The sequence below is a fragment of the Bos javanicus genome, chromosome 2, assembly GCF_032452875.1.
Source record: "Bos javanicus breed banteng chromosome 2, ARS-OSU_banteng_1.0, whole genome shotgun sequence".
NCBI classification, from domain to species: domain Eukaryota; kingdom Metazoa; phylum Chordata; class Mammalia; order Artiodactyla; family Bovidae; genus Bos; species Bos javanicus.
In genome coordinates this window covers 89,697,529-89,712,205 of record NC_083869.1, presented here as the reverse complement: position 1 = coordinate 89,712,205, position 14,677 = coordinate 89,697,529, and the positions used below count along the sequence as shown (strand labels likewise).

The 14,677-nt window shown below is 35.3% G+C and overlaps 1 protein-coding gene across 5 annotated transcripts in view; it reads left to right on the top strand.

Moving 5' to 3' along the window:
* Nucleotides 1-14,677, top strand: part of HYCC2 (hyccin PI4KA lipid kinase complex subunit 2) — a 64,156-nt gene that overhangs the window by 36,377 nt on the left and 13,102 nt on the right. For all 5 annotated transcript variants that reach the window (XM_061381363.1, XM_061381333.1, XM_061381343.1 and 2 more), the window contains 4 exons: nt 1,147-1,262; nt 4,874-4,969; nt 8,138-8,254; nt 12,065-12,152. In XM_061381363.1, coding sequence (XP_061237347.1) covers nt 1,147-1,262; nt 4,874-4,969; nt 8,138-8,254; nt 12,065-12,152 — 417 coding nt within the window. The remainder of the gene's footprint in view (nt 1-1,146; nt 1,263-4,873; nt 4,970-8,137; nt 8,255-12,064; nt 12,153-14,677) is intronic.

Below are 14,677 nucleotides of genomic sequence, written 5' to 3'. Positions count from 1 at the left end.
TCTAGATATTCAATAACCTTACACTTCTGATTTTTCCAGTATTTATTTGGTTGAAGATTGTGAGAACACTGATAATTATGTAGGTAGATGGCTCCTATTGACCTGAACTCCTGCCTGCTCTCTTTAAGGATATATGTCATAAATCAAGCTTCTTGTCTGTTGGCCCTTTAGTGCATTAAGTTGTGAGGAAAGCATTTAAATTAACTAATTCACTAGTAGTCTAAAAATTAGATTCACTTTTCTTAACAGCAAGCAGTATCTAGTTGCTTCATAGCTCAATGCAGCTGTCTATTTTTTAATTAATTCCCCTGGGACTTTGTTTTTCATTAGAATGCCTCTTACTTAACCAAGGCTGATTTTAGCATAGAACATTTCTAAACATTAGATTTTAACAGTGTTCTGTGTATCAAGTTATAAAATAAAATGGAGGATAGTGAGACATTTACAAATTGAAAGACTCTGATGCTGGGAGGGATTGGGGACAGGAGGAGAAGGGGACGACAGAGGATGAGATGGCTGGATGGCATCACTGACTCGATGGACGTGAGTCTGGGTGAACTCTGGGAGTTGGTGATGGACAGGGAGGCCTGGCGTGCTGCGATTCATGGGGTCGCAAAGAGTCGGACACGACTGAGCAACTGAATTGAACTGAACTGTAGAAACATGAAATCAATTATGTCACTGTTAAAGAGACTTTTGATCATAGTATTTATTCTTGTTTGTATTACACAATTATAACTTCCAACACCTTGCTTTCTTAATGTAAGATTAATGAGAGTACCAGCCTCCCTGAAGTTAGATAAACCTCTGGGTTTGAATGTATAGTCCCCAAGAGTGCTCTGAGTTCTGGAAACAAACAAATTAATTATTATTCTTTTAAGCAACTTTTCTTATTCTGTGTCCTAAATATAGATTCATTCCATAATATATCAAAAACCAAAGCAGTGTATTTTTAGTTTTATATATTGTATATATGTTTTAAAAGGAGCTATAGAACATATATAATTGAAAAATTGAAGAGGTTTTGAAAGAGAAGAAGAAATGGTCTGAAACTGCCTTTTGTTGAAGCAGAATTAAATGTTCTCACGTTACAGATTTTTATTTTATTTTAAAGACACAATCTCATACTTTACCTTATTTTTATAGCCCTCCACGATTGGATCCATGGCCTTGACAGAAGGGGCATTATGTCAGCATGATCTCATCAGGGTTGTTTACAGTGATCTTCATCCTCAGAGGGAAACATTCACTGCACAAAACCGGTAATAATCAAAACTGTAGATGTTAAAATTGTTAATTTAGACTTAATAGTTAGCTATAATTACTTTGGTTCACGTTTGGTATAAGAAGAGACATATTGTTTTCCAGAATTGTGTACCATTTTGCAGTCCCACCAGCAATGTATGATAGTTCCAGTTTCTCAACATCTTTACCTACTCTTTTTTTTTTTTCCATCTTTTTTATTATATCTGTTCTTAGTGAGTATGAAAAATGGTATCTCATTGTGCTGTTGTTTTTGCTATATGTTTTACTTTTTTGTACAGTCAGCTATGTCAGAAATACACACTTTTTTTTTTCCAAGTTAAACATGTATTAGTTCTAGAGTTTATTACAAAAAACTGCAGTCTCTGTCTCCCTGTCCCTTCCACTCTCCTTTCCTAGATGTAACAACTTTTAACCAGTGGTTCTCAACCAGGGCACTTCTGCCTCTTCAGTGAACATTTGTCAGCATCTGGAGACTTGTTTGATTGTCACAACTAAGTGGGAGGGAAGACTGCTACAAGCATCTCAAGTGTAAAAGTCAGGGTGTTGTTCAGCATCCTACCACGCCTGGGCCGGGCCCCACAACAGTCACTTATCTAGGCCAAAATGTCCATAGTGCTGAGGTTGAAAAATCTTCCTATTAATATTTACCATCTTCGTAGTAATTTATTGCTTTAAAAATTTTTCACTTTGGGGCATTATCTAATAACTTATCTCTATGAAAGATAAAACTTTAGGTTGTTAGCTCTCTCGTCCTTTCTTCTCAGTATAGTTATCTTGTAATTCTGGAGAATTCATTATTTAAATTTCTCATTATTATGAATGATTTTTTTTTTTTTTTTTGGCCGTGCTGTACAGCATGCAGAGTCTTAGTTCCCCAACCAGGGATTTAACCCATGCCCCCTGCATTGGGACTGTGGAGTCTTTAACCACTGGACCACCAGGGAAACCCCTTGAATGAACATTGCTCATCAGAACTGTTCAGAGCTGAGCTTTGTGACTGGTTACTTTTCCTCTCCTGTTTATCTTTTTGTTTTCCTTGAAGTTCATCTTTGACCTTTTGTTTTCTTTGTTTACTATGTGCTTTGTAAATTTAGCCCTGTAAATTTTCTATCGGTTTTCTACATAGCCTTCCAAAACTTTGTTTATACCAGTTATTTTCTCAATTTTATCTTCCTGATAAAGGAGCTCCCAGAGCCTTTTTTGACTTACTGCAATCTGGACTGTGTTTCCCTCTTTGCCTGGTGTATACTTCTTATCTTGGTATTTCCCCTCACTGTTACCCTGGGAATTCCCTTTGTCTTTTTCCTGTGTGGATGGATCCACCGTTTCTTGCACCCTAGATCCTCATTCTTTGTTCCTAGTATTCTGAAATTCCATGTGATATTTCTTGGTGTGGGTTTATTTCCTGTTTGTGCTGAGCAGTACATGGGCCTTTTTGATTTGGAAACTCATGTCCTTCAGACCGGGAACTTTGCTTAATTATTTTTTGTTAATTAGTTTAGCCTCTCCATCTTATCTAGTCTTTTATTATTTGTCCTTTATTTATTTGGTCTTTTATTGTCTTTCTTGTGGAGCTTTTATTTGGAGCTCTTGTTGTGGTACTCTTTCCTCTTCCATTTGCCATATCTTTTTCCTTTGGCTTCACTTTCTATGATATTTCCTCAACTTCATCCACCAGTTCTGTTCCTGAGTTTTTAATTTCTGTCATCATATTTTGTATATCTGGAATAGAATTTGACCACCCTAAGAGGAAAGACTTAAAGATATGGACAAAATGTATCATATTTTGTACATTCTGAATGGTCTTTTAAAATAGTTCATATTTGGATTTTTGTTGTTTTTTTATTTTTGAAACAGCATCTCTTTTTTTAGAATATTAATGATAATTTGCTTTATTTAAAGTTATTGTTTTCTCTTTTATGTTTATTATATCCCCCAAATTGTGTTCCCCTGCCCCTGTTTCTTTATTTTGACCTCATTTTCCTATTAATGAAGTTCATCAGATGTCTGATAATCCATTTTTCCATACTTATGTGTAAGAGCAGGGAATTTTTAAAAATGAGAAGCTATGACCATGTTGGTAGGGGCTCATTGAGTATGAACTTCACAATTTCTCACTGGGCCATTCATTTGGTGAACTTCCCAAGTCCATATTTTTAAGTCTTTACTCTTAGGGTGGTCAAATTCTCTAAAGAAAACTCTTCTAGTTTCTTAACCAGAGGGCTGCTAGCATTCTGATGGCCAAGTGGGGAAGGAAAACTTGAGGTATCAGTATCCAGTAAGACCCATTTTACTTAAGTTTTCTATTTTCAGTAACTTCCCATCCTCCCCACTCCAACCCAAACCACACTTGTGCTTGGTGGTTCCCTGGTAGAAACTTCTCTTTTATCCTTTCAGAAAATAAGTCTTCAGTTTCAGAAAATAAATCTTCAGTGAACCTAGCAGCATAGAGAAGGAGAAAGGATCTGAAGATGTGAACTGCTTCTGTGTCATACTTTGAACTCAGTTTTTAACTTTTCATTTTGAAATAATTTCTGACTTAAAAAAAATATTTCAGAAGTAGCACAAAGACTTTCAATATACTCTTCACCACCTATGGCAAGCTTTTTAGAAGTACTGTGTTCCTGGGTCCTGCCCTCAGAGATTCTAATTGGGTCAGTCTGTGTTGAGACATGGAATATATTATTCCAGAATGTCCTTAAATAACTATAATGTGCATTCAGGCTTAGGAGCCACTTTGTTAGTTATTGTACAGGTTAAGAAAGCATTCATTTATTCATTCAATAAAAATTAATTGAGCAATAATAATGTTTTAAACACCGTGTCTGACACTAGAGTTAGAGATGAGTAAATTAGGGTCTCTGTCCTAAAGTTGCTTATTACTGAATGGATAAAACAGAGGTAGAGACAGAGAACTGATTTAGTGGGATAAATAGTGTATTAGAGCTATACAGGTGAACAGTTTTTGTTTATTTTAGTTGGGAGAATTAAGAATGTCTTTATGTCTGAAATTAAAATTTGAGCCAGGATTTGAAACCTTTTAGTAGGAGTTTTCCAAGTGAAAAGTGTTGTAGTAAGAAAGGGTAACATCAGTAAAAAAAAAAAAAAAAAGGCAAGGTATTATGAAAGATTATGGCATTATTCATGGAATGATATAAGAAAACTGTTATAATATCATGGTGTATGTGGTAGACAGTGGAGGGAAATAAGGTTGGAGAGGTAGGTTGAGGGTGGATTTTTAAAGGACCTTGTATGCCTTGATGAGTTTGGTCTTTACGATGCAGTCAATAGTAACAGTAGATTAATAGTAACAGTAGATTAATAGTCTGTCACTATTGACTTTACTCATTGTAAAGACCTATTCAAGCATGATAGGGGATTTTTGAGGAAGAAAATATAGATGGCAGCAAGTACTCTGACCTTTAATAAGGCAAATGGAAATAGGGAAATTATTGAGGAGGATATTACAATGATCTGATTGAGAAATAATGAAAATCAATATTAAGGCATTGTTGTTATAACCATCCAACAAAGAAATCATTTACTACAATCTGTAAGTAGAAATAATTATTTGTGATCTTTTTCTCCTTGTTTTTGTTTTTTCTAGGTTTGAAGTCCTGAGTTTTCTTATGTTATGTTATAATTCTGCTATCGTGTATATGCCTGCTTCATCTTACCAGTCTCTTTGCCGAATGGGCTCCAGGTAAGCAGAATACTTATCATTATTTCATACATTTTTATTGAGCACATTCTCGCTGGTAGGCACTGTTCTAACCCCTGGTGATACAGCAGTAAACAAAACTCAGGAAACTTATATTCCTATAGGAATTTTCTATCATTCCTCATACATCATGATTTCTTGAAAGTACTTCGGTATTAAAGAAGTACTTTGTAGCTCAGCATCAAGCTAAGCCAAGATGATTTAGGTTCAAGGTGGTTTATTGGTATACTTGATCACTGCCTGGATGCCAGTTTTTATAAGTCACTTTGAGTATTTTGAATAAATAGTGTTCTGTATAGAGAAAGTAAAGAAATGTGAACTTTTTCCTTTCTGTATCCCACAAATAACTGTCTCTTCTTTGGATAAGATTAGCATCAATTATGTGTATGTCTCATTTATAGTTGTATATTCTAATCGTTACCAAACCAGAATGTCTAATAATATGAATAGACCTGGGCTAAAATTTTTATTTCCGCTATTGAAAAAAAATTAATATAAATTGGTTTGGAGACAGAGGAGGGGAATTTTAATTATAGAAGGAACACTCAGTTTATCCTGCCCAGTTGATTTTTATTTGAGGAAGCACAAATAAAAAGGGTAAGCCTTCTCTACCCCCTGAAAGTTAAATGCTATGTTAGTTTTTCTATTGCTTCATAACAAATTGCTATGAATTTAGTTGCTTAAAATAGCATACATTTATTATTTCAGTTTTCTGTGGGTCAGAAATCTAAGTGTCACTTAGCTGGGGCTTCTGCTTAGGGTATTACAAGCTGCAGTTAAGATGTCCACTGGAGTTGCCATCATATCTGAGGTTCATTTGAGGAATTATACACTTATCTTGGCAGAATTCAGTTCCTATAGTTGTAGGACTAAGGGCTTCAATTTCATATGGACTGTCTGCTGAAGGCCAGTGTCAGTTCCTTGCCATGTGAGCCTCCCAATTTAGGCAGCCTACAGCATGGCAGCTCACTTCTTCAAAGCAGAGGAATAAGAGACGATGCACTACAGTCTTATGTAATATAATCACATAATCATGTACATGTATGCATGAAAATGGTATTGCCTTTTCAATGTTACAAGCAAATCACAGGTTCCACCCATGCTCAAGAGGAGGGGATGACACAGGGTGTGAATACCAGGAAGGTATCATGAGGATCAGCCCCACATGCCCCACCCCCAGCCACTACTACAAATGCTTTGCACAGGTTCATACTGGTGTATTACTGAGAAGAAACTGTGGTCCTATTTATAACAAAACTCACTTTTGCTAATTGGAGGTAGGCCAGTCTAAATTAGCTGTTAATTTGATTTATAAATTTGTAGATTATTTTAAAGTGTATTATTTCCACTCGTGTATAAAAACAAGATTAATGACTAACAGAATTCTTGTCTCTAATCTACATGTTGTTTGTTTTTTTTAAACTTTTTATTTTGTATTGGGGTATAGCTGATTAACAGACAATGTGATAGTTTCAGGTGAACAGTGAAGGAGCTCAGCCATACGTATACATGTAACTATTCTAACCTAGATGTTCTTATCAAGAGAGTATATTGTTTAAGCACTTACTGCATATCTACAGATCAATTTATTTATAGATGACTATTTTTGGCTCAATTAAACAAATTTGCTATATCTCTAATTGGTAACATTTAGTATGGCATCTTACAGAGTTCCTTAATAACAAATGATGATAGAGTTTCAGTTCAGTTCTGTTCAGTCGCTCAGTCATGTCTGACTCTTTGCGACCCCATGAATTGCAGCACGCCAGGCCTCCCTGTCCATCACCAACTCCTGGAGTTCACTGAGACTCACGTCCATCGAGTCAGTGATGCCATCCAGCCATCTCATCCTCTGTCGTCCCCTTCTCCTCCTGTCCCCAATCCCTCCCAGCATCAGAGTCTTTTCCAATGAGTCAACTCTTCGCATGAGGTGGCCAAAGTACTGGAGTTTCAGCTTTAGCATCATTCCTTCCAAAGAAATTCCAGGGCTGATCTCCATCCTCAAACTTTTACTCACGTGTCCCCTGATGAATTTTGAAAAACTTGATAGCCTTTATACATTTTTAAGTTAACATTTAAATTTTTTATTCTTTTTTATATGATTTCCAGCATGTAAATATTAACATAATAAAACAAATAATTGTTAATTGCTATTTTTAATGTATATAATGTAAATACACAGTGATCTAATTGATACCATGATACCATCATCCATATATGGAATAAATGAAAAATAGTCTTTCTTTAGTAGTCTTTCTCCTTAAAATGGAATGTGTATTGCACTTTATCCACATAAATTTTATCCTAATATAGTGCTGTTATACTTAAAGGTCTTTTATTGATCAACTAATTATAAACCTCTGCCACAAAGAAAATATGTAAATTAAAAATATAAAAATATTTCCAGAGACCAAAATGCACTAAACACTAAAAAATTTCTTCTGAACTCACCATTGCAGTTATTCTGATAAATTATTTTATTAAAATAATAGAGGTATATAACATCTCTGCTAATTATTAAACGTAACTTTTCTGGAAGCATATTTTAATGAGATGGAAAATAGAGGATCGTTTATGACACTTTAAATTTGTTTTGAGAGTTCTGTATCATCCACTAATCCATCCTGATAAAATTTGGGACGTGTGAAAGTTATGCATTTCTTTTGTGAAGAGGGAGAAGGAGAATTATGAAAGAGATACCTATTTGAGAAAAGTTGTTGCTTGAGGGCTTGCCTGGTGGTTCAGATAGTAAAGAATCTACCTATAATTCAGGAGACCCAGGTTTGATCCCTGGGTTAGGAAGATCCCCTGGTGAAGAGAATGGCTACCCACTCAAGTATTCTTGCCTGGAGAATTCCATGAACAGAGGAGCCTGGTGGGCTATAGTCTGTGGGGTCACAAAGAGCAACTTTCACTTTTTCATTGCTTTTATTGCTATAGTCCACTAGAATGTGTGTTTTGTGAGAGCATAGATTTTTTTTTTTATCTTTTTACCTATTTACAACTGTATGCATAGACCCATGATAGTGACTGACACATAACAAGTACTTAAAAAATATTTCAGTAAGTGTTGAATATGTGAACTTATGAACACAAAAATATTTTATTTAATGAATCAGCAAATCACACTTAAATAATGTATTTTCCTAGGGTTTGTGTGAGTGGGTTTCCACGGCAACATGAAAAACAGTGGAAAGAACTCTGTGGTCGAATAGTGTTGGATCCCGAATTTATGGTGCAGCTTCTCACAGGAGTTTATTATGCCATGTAAGTAGATGTACTGTGAAATTGTGTGGATTCTTCCTAGTCTTTTAAAACTTAATATTTCCCTTTTTCCTTATTAGTTTCACAACATGGAATATTTTGTTCCATGATGGACCCATTATCTTATTTTTCTAATATGAATTTCTTTTAGTAGTTTTAAATGAATTATACTTTTTATATCTGCTCTCTCAACAACTTTTTAATATTCGGTACTGTATTGTTAACTATAGTTAGCATGGTGTACATCATATACCCAGGATTTTATCTTATAACTAGAAGTTTGTACCTTTTGAACCAACCCTTTTGTACCCTTTTTGCCAGCCTCTGGCAACCACCAATCTTTCTGTATCTATGAGTTCAGTTACTCTTTTTGTTTTGTTTTGTTTTAGATTCCACATGTATATGAGATTATACAGCATTTGTCTTTGTCTGACTTATTTAATTTAGCATGATGCCCTCAAGATCCATCCATGTTGTCACAAATGGCAGGATTTCCTTTTTTTTTTTTGACCATGTGTCATGCGGGAGTTCCCCAACCAGGGATCAAATCCATGCCCCCTGCATTGGAAGTGTGGAGTCTTAAGTCCTAGGATTTCTTCCTTTTTTTAAATGAATAATATTCTATTGTGTGTATGTAATTGTATATATAATATGTGTGTGTATAATAAATATGTATACACACACACCTTATTTTCTTTATCCGTTCATCTGTGTGTTTGTCTAATACATATTTGTTGTTCAGTTGCTCAGTCATGTCTGACTCTTTGCAACTCCGTGAACTGCAGCACGTCAGGCTTCTCGGTTGATAGCTATCTCCCTGAGTTTGCTCAAACTCATGTCCATTGAGTCAGTGATGCCATCCAACCATCTCATCCTCTGTCACCCCCTTCTCCTCTTGCCCTCAATTTTTCCCAGCATCAGGGTCTTTGCCAGTGAGTCAGCTCTTCGCATCAGGTGGCCAGAGTATTGGAGCTTCAGCTTCATAATCAGTCCTTCCAATAAATATTCAGGGTTGATTTCCTTTAGGATTGACTGGTTCTATCTTCTTGCTGTCCAGGGGACTCTGAAGAGCTCTCTGGCACCACAGTTCAAAAGTGTCAATTCTTCAGTGTTTAGTTTTCTTTATGGTCCAACTCTCACATCCATACATGACTATTGGAAAAACCATGGCTTTGACTCTACGGATCTTTGTTAGCAAAGTGATGTCTCTGCTTTTTAATACACTGTTGAGGTTTGTCATAGCTATTCTTCCAAGGAGCAAAGCATCTTCTAATTTTGTGGCTGCAGTCACCATCCACAGTGATTTTGGAGCCCTGGAAAATGAAATCTGACATTGTTTCTACATTGTCCCTATCTATTTGCCATGAAGTGATAGGACCAGATACCCTGATCTTAGTTTTTTGAATGTTGAATTGTAAGCCAGCCTTTTCACTCCCCTCTTTCACTTTCATCAAAAGGCACTTAGTTCCTCGTCATTTTCTGCCATTAAAGTGGTATCATCTGTGTATCTGAGGTTGATATTTCTTCTGGCAATCCTTATACATACTTACATATACATATAGGCCATATTTTTTTTATCCTTTTATCTGTTAATTTACAATTAGATTGTTTCCATGTCTTGGCTACTGTACATAATGCTCCAGTGAACATGGGGGTATAAGATATCTTTTTGAGATAGTGATTAAGTTTCCTTCCAGTGTGTAATAGAAGTGGAATTGCTGGATCATATGGTAGTTCTATTTTTAATTTTTTTAGGAATCTCCATATTGTTTTCCATAGTTGTTCCACCGATTTACATTTCTACCAGTAATGCACAGGGTTCCCTTTTCTGCACATCCTTGTCAACATTTGTTATTTCTTGTCTTTTTGATACTAACCATTCTCACAGATGTGAGATGATACTAATTTGCATTTCCCTAGTGATTAGTGACGTAGAGCCCTTTTTTAGGTACCTGTTGGCCATTTGTGTGTCTTCTTTGGGAAAAAGTCTATTCAATTCTCTGCCTATTTTTAATTGGATTACTTGGTTTTTTGTATTGACCTGTATGGTTTTCTTAATTTCTCTTTCTGATAATTTGTTACTAGTAGCTTCCCTGATAGTTGGTAAAGAATCAATTGGTAAAGAATCCACCTGCAATGCAGGAGACCCTGGTTCAATTCCTGGGTTGGGAAGATCCGCTGGAGAAGGGACAGGCTACCCACTCCAGTATTCTGGCCTGGAGAATTCCATGGACTGTATAGTCCATGGGGTTGCAAAGAGTCAAATGTGACTGAGCGACTTGACTTTACTTAGTGGGATGATTTTCTTAATTTCCCTTTCTGATAGTTTGTTGTTAGTGCATAGAAATGCAATAGATTTTTATATATTGTTTTTATACCTATAACTTTACTAAATTTGTTTATTCTAACAGTTTTTTTGGTATATTCTTTATAGTTTTCTACAGTTGACTCTTGAACAATGAGTGGGTTTGGGTGCCATTTGCAGAGTTGAAAATCTGAGTATAACTTTATAGTCAGCCTTCCATATCCATGGCTTCAATCAACCACAGATTGTGTATTACAGTAGTTGGTTCTTATTGAAAAGAATTCACATATAAGTGATCTCATGCAGTTTGAATCTATGTTGTTTACAGGTAAACTTGTCTTCTGCAAACAGAGACAGTTTTACTTCTTTTATTTTTTATTTGCTTGAACTTCAGCTCTGTGTTGGATAAAAGTGGCAAGAGTGGGCATCCTTGTCTTATTCTTGATCTTAGAGAGATCTTGTTCTTAATCATTTGTCACTGTTAAGTAGTTATTGACTATGAACTTGTCATATGCAGCCTTTATTATACTGTAGTACATCTACTCTGTACCCACTTTTTTGAGAGGTTTTTTTAATCATGAATGGGTTTTTAATTTTGTCAAGTGCTTCTTCTACATCTGCTATTATGATGGATTTATCCTTCATTTTGTTAATATGGTGTATCACACACAGTTGATTAAATTGTAGATGTTGAACCATCCTTGCATCCCAAGATAAATCCCACTTGATCGTGGTATGTGATCAGTTGTTGAATATAGTTTGCTAATATTTTGCTGTGGATTTTTGCATTTATGCTATGTTTCTCAGAGGTATATTGGCTTGTAATTTTCTTTTCTTATAGTGTCCTTGTTTGGTTTTTGTATGAGGGGGATGCTGGCCTCATGATATGACTGTGAAAGTGTTCACTATTGGAAGAATTTAAGGATTGATATTATTTCTTTAAATGTGTGATAGAATTCACTCATGAATCCATCTGGTCCTTATTGGGACCATCTTTTACTTATTGGGAGGTTTTTGATTAATGATTCAATTTCCTGTGGGTACAGTGATGGGTGTGTTCAGATTTTTATTTCTTCATGATTCAGTCTTGGTAGTTTGTATGTTTCTAGGAATTCATCCATTTTCTGGATTGTCCAGTTTGTTGACATATAATTATTCATAGCCCTTTCAGTACTTTTAAAATATAACTAGTCATGAAACTGAAGTCTGAATACTGTCACATAGTTCATAACCCAGATTTTCATGAATTCAAATAGATAACCCAGATATCAACACATGATAAAATCCAATTATCTTTAAGAGATATCTGTGAAATATTTTAAATGTTAATATTTAAATTTTTCTTTTTGTTCTTATAACCAAAATTGGGATAGTTTAGAAATTCATGATGCAAAAATTAATGTGAAAATCTTGTTACAGAACCAAAATAATAGGACTTGGAGCAATAAAAAAAATTGTTATTGAAAATGAGAGATATTTGCTAGAGACTGTAATCTGCTTCTCCATAGGTATAATGGACAATGGGACCTTGGCCAGGAAGTCCTTGATGACATCATCTATAGAGCTCAACTAGAACTCTTTTCTCAACCACTATTGGTAAGTTATTATATTTACTTTTTGTTAAACTTTCCTGTGCCTAAAAAGGGTACTGCTGCTGCTGCTGCTGCTAAGTCGCTTCAGTCATGTCTGACTCTATGCGACCCCATAGACGGCAGCCCACCAGGCTCCCCCGTCCCTGGGATTCTCCAGGCTAGAATACTGGAGTAGGTTTCCATTTCCTTCTCCAGTGCATGAAAGTGAAAAGTGAAAGTGAAGTCGCTGAATCGTGTCTGACTCTTAGCGACCCCATGGACTGCAGCGCACCAGGCTCCTCCGTCCATGGGATTTTCCAGGCAAGAGTACTGGAGTGGAGTGCCATTGCCTTTTCCGTAAAAGGGTACTACTGGTATAAAATTCAGTATGTAATGTATGAGGCAGTACTAATCATTGGAGGGGGAAAACAGGTTTATTCCATACCAACAGTTGGAAAGGAAACAAAATTGTTTTAGATCCTCTTATTTTACAACATAGCAAAATAAAGTTCAAATAAATTAAAGAATTAAGTGTCTTGAAATCCTTTAAGAAAAGAAAGAAGAGAGGCTATAAATATTTGCTCAAATTTTTGGAGAAGGAAAGGCTATCTATATTTAAGTGACTGAACACATCACCAAAAAAGGTTGATATTTTTTTTAACTACATAAACATCTAAATTCTAAACCATCAGTTTTTTGTTTTGTTTTGGAGGGGGGAAGGGGGCGTTGTTTTATTTTTTGGCCATGCAGTATGGCATGTGGGATCTTAGTTCCTTGACCAGGTATCAAATCTGTACCCTCTGCTGTGGAAGCACAAAGTCTTAACCGTTAGACCTATAGGGAAGTCCATAAACCATCAGTTTTCTAAAACCAAAATTAATATGAACTAGTTATCAACAGGCATGACAAAAAAAGCAAGTTAATATTTAGTTTTACATAAAAATTTCATACTCTTCCAAAAATAACTATATCTCCAAAAGGTAAGATGGTCAATAAAAAACTAAATTTGAACGTCCAGTAGTAGGGTGAGGGGGCATTTTTTATTGTTACCAGTAACAGTATGACATAACTCTGCACATCCTTTTGGTAATGTATATGTGTTTTCTTTGAGCTACTATCCCATCTTTACCAACATTTCCCAAGAAACTACTTAAAATTTTTTTTAATGTATTGTGAACACTAGATCAAGGTTTGTTTTAAATGCAAAGGAATCTGAACTCTAAACATTATTTTACAACAGAGAATCATTAAGTTATTTACTTGATGAAATTATTTATTTGAAAATTAATATTAAGGAAACATGCTAGCTGTGTTAGTAGTAAAGTAGTATATAGCTATTTTCTTTTTAATCTAGACAGGACAAAGGAAACATAACAAATGTTAATAGTTCTCTAGGTGATTCAGCTGGATAGTTTTTATTTCTTTGCAATTTTCTGTATTTTCTAAATTTTTTCTAGTATTTTTAGAGTTGTATATTTTTTTAAATAGTTGTATTTTTAAAATTATTTATGTATTTTTACTTGCAACAATTTAAGAGTATAATTTTTGAGTAATTTTTTCATGTCTTTTTTATAGTTTAAGCTAAATATAAATTTATTGAAGTGACATTTATATAATTCTGTCATATTTGAATTTTCTTTTTTCCTCATGTCAGCATCCCTAATTTTACCCTAAAGTTTACTGTAAAAAAAAAAAAAAAAAAGATTGCATAGGGAATTCCCTGACAGTATTAGTTAGGGCTCTGCTCTGTCCCTGCCAAGGGCAAGAGTTCCATCCCTGGTTGGGGAACCAGGATCCCACAAGCTGCACAGTGTGACCAAAAACAAAAAACAAGTGGACAAGAAGATAAAAAAATTACACCTTGATAATACACCTTGCATTTGCGAGACTCTTTAAATTTATAATTTCATCCCTGTCTTATAAATTAAGTAGAAGTGGCATTTCCAAGGCAATATAGGTAAAGAGATTCATAATCTATAGTTCTAGAATAATCCTTTATTGCTATGGGTCTCCAAGGGACCCAGGAAATGACATTCCTTTTCTGTATTCAAAAACAGAGCCAGATGATAAATAGATAAAATAGTTGATAGATAGAAAAACAAGTACCATCTTTATTGCTGATTAAGGTGAGATTGAAAGACTTCACTCCCTACCCTTTAGTTAAGATGTTGAAACAGCCCACTGGAGCGAAGGTTTGAGTTGGGAGAGAAGGTTTGAGTTGGCAGAGCAGGCAGGGGTATCCAGCTTGCTCCATTTCACTTGTCCTGTCCAAGTGGAGAGTGAGGGAGAAAGATGGTCCTCTAGCTCAAGATCTTTGCTAGGTCAGCACTACTCAGTCAGAAAACATGGAGCAGCCAATGGCTATTACTTTCCAGCCAGATACCTCACTCTCCTCCACAGAGGGCAGAACTTGATGGAACAAAGTGCCAGATGGGTTTAGGAAAGATGTCTCCTCATGAAAACAAAGCTAATTTTTTTAATTATAAATTAAATTTTGCATGTTATTTATCATCTGAAGAATCAGAAAGAAACTTACTCCAAATTTTCTTG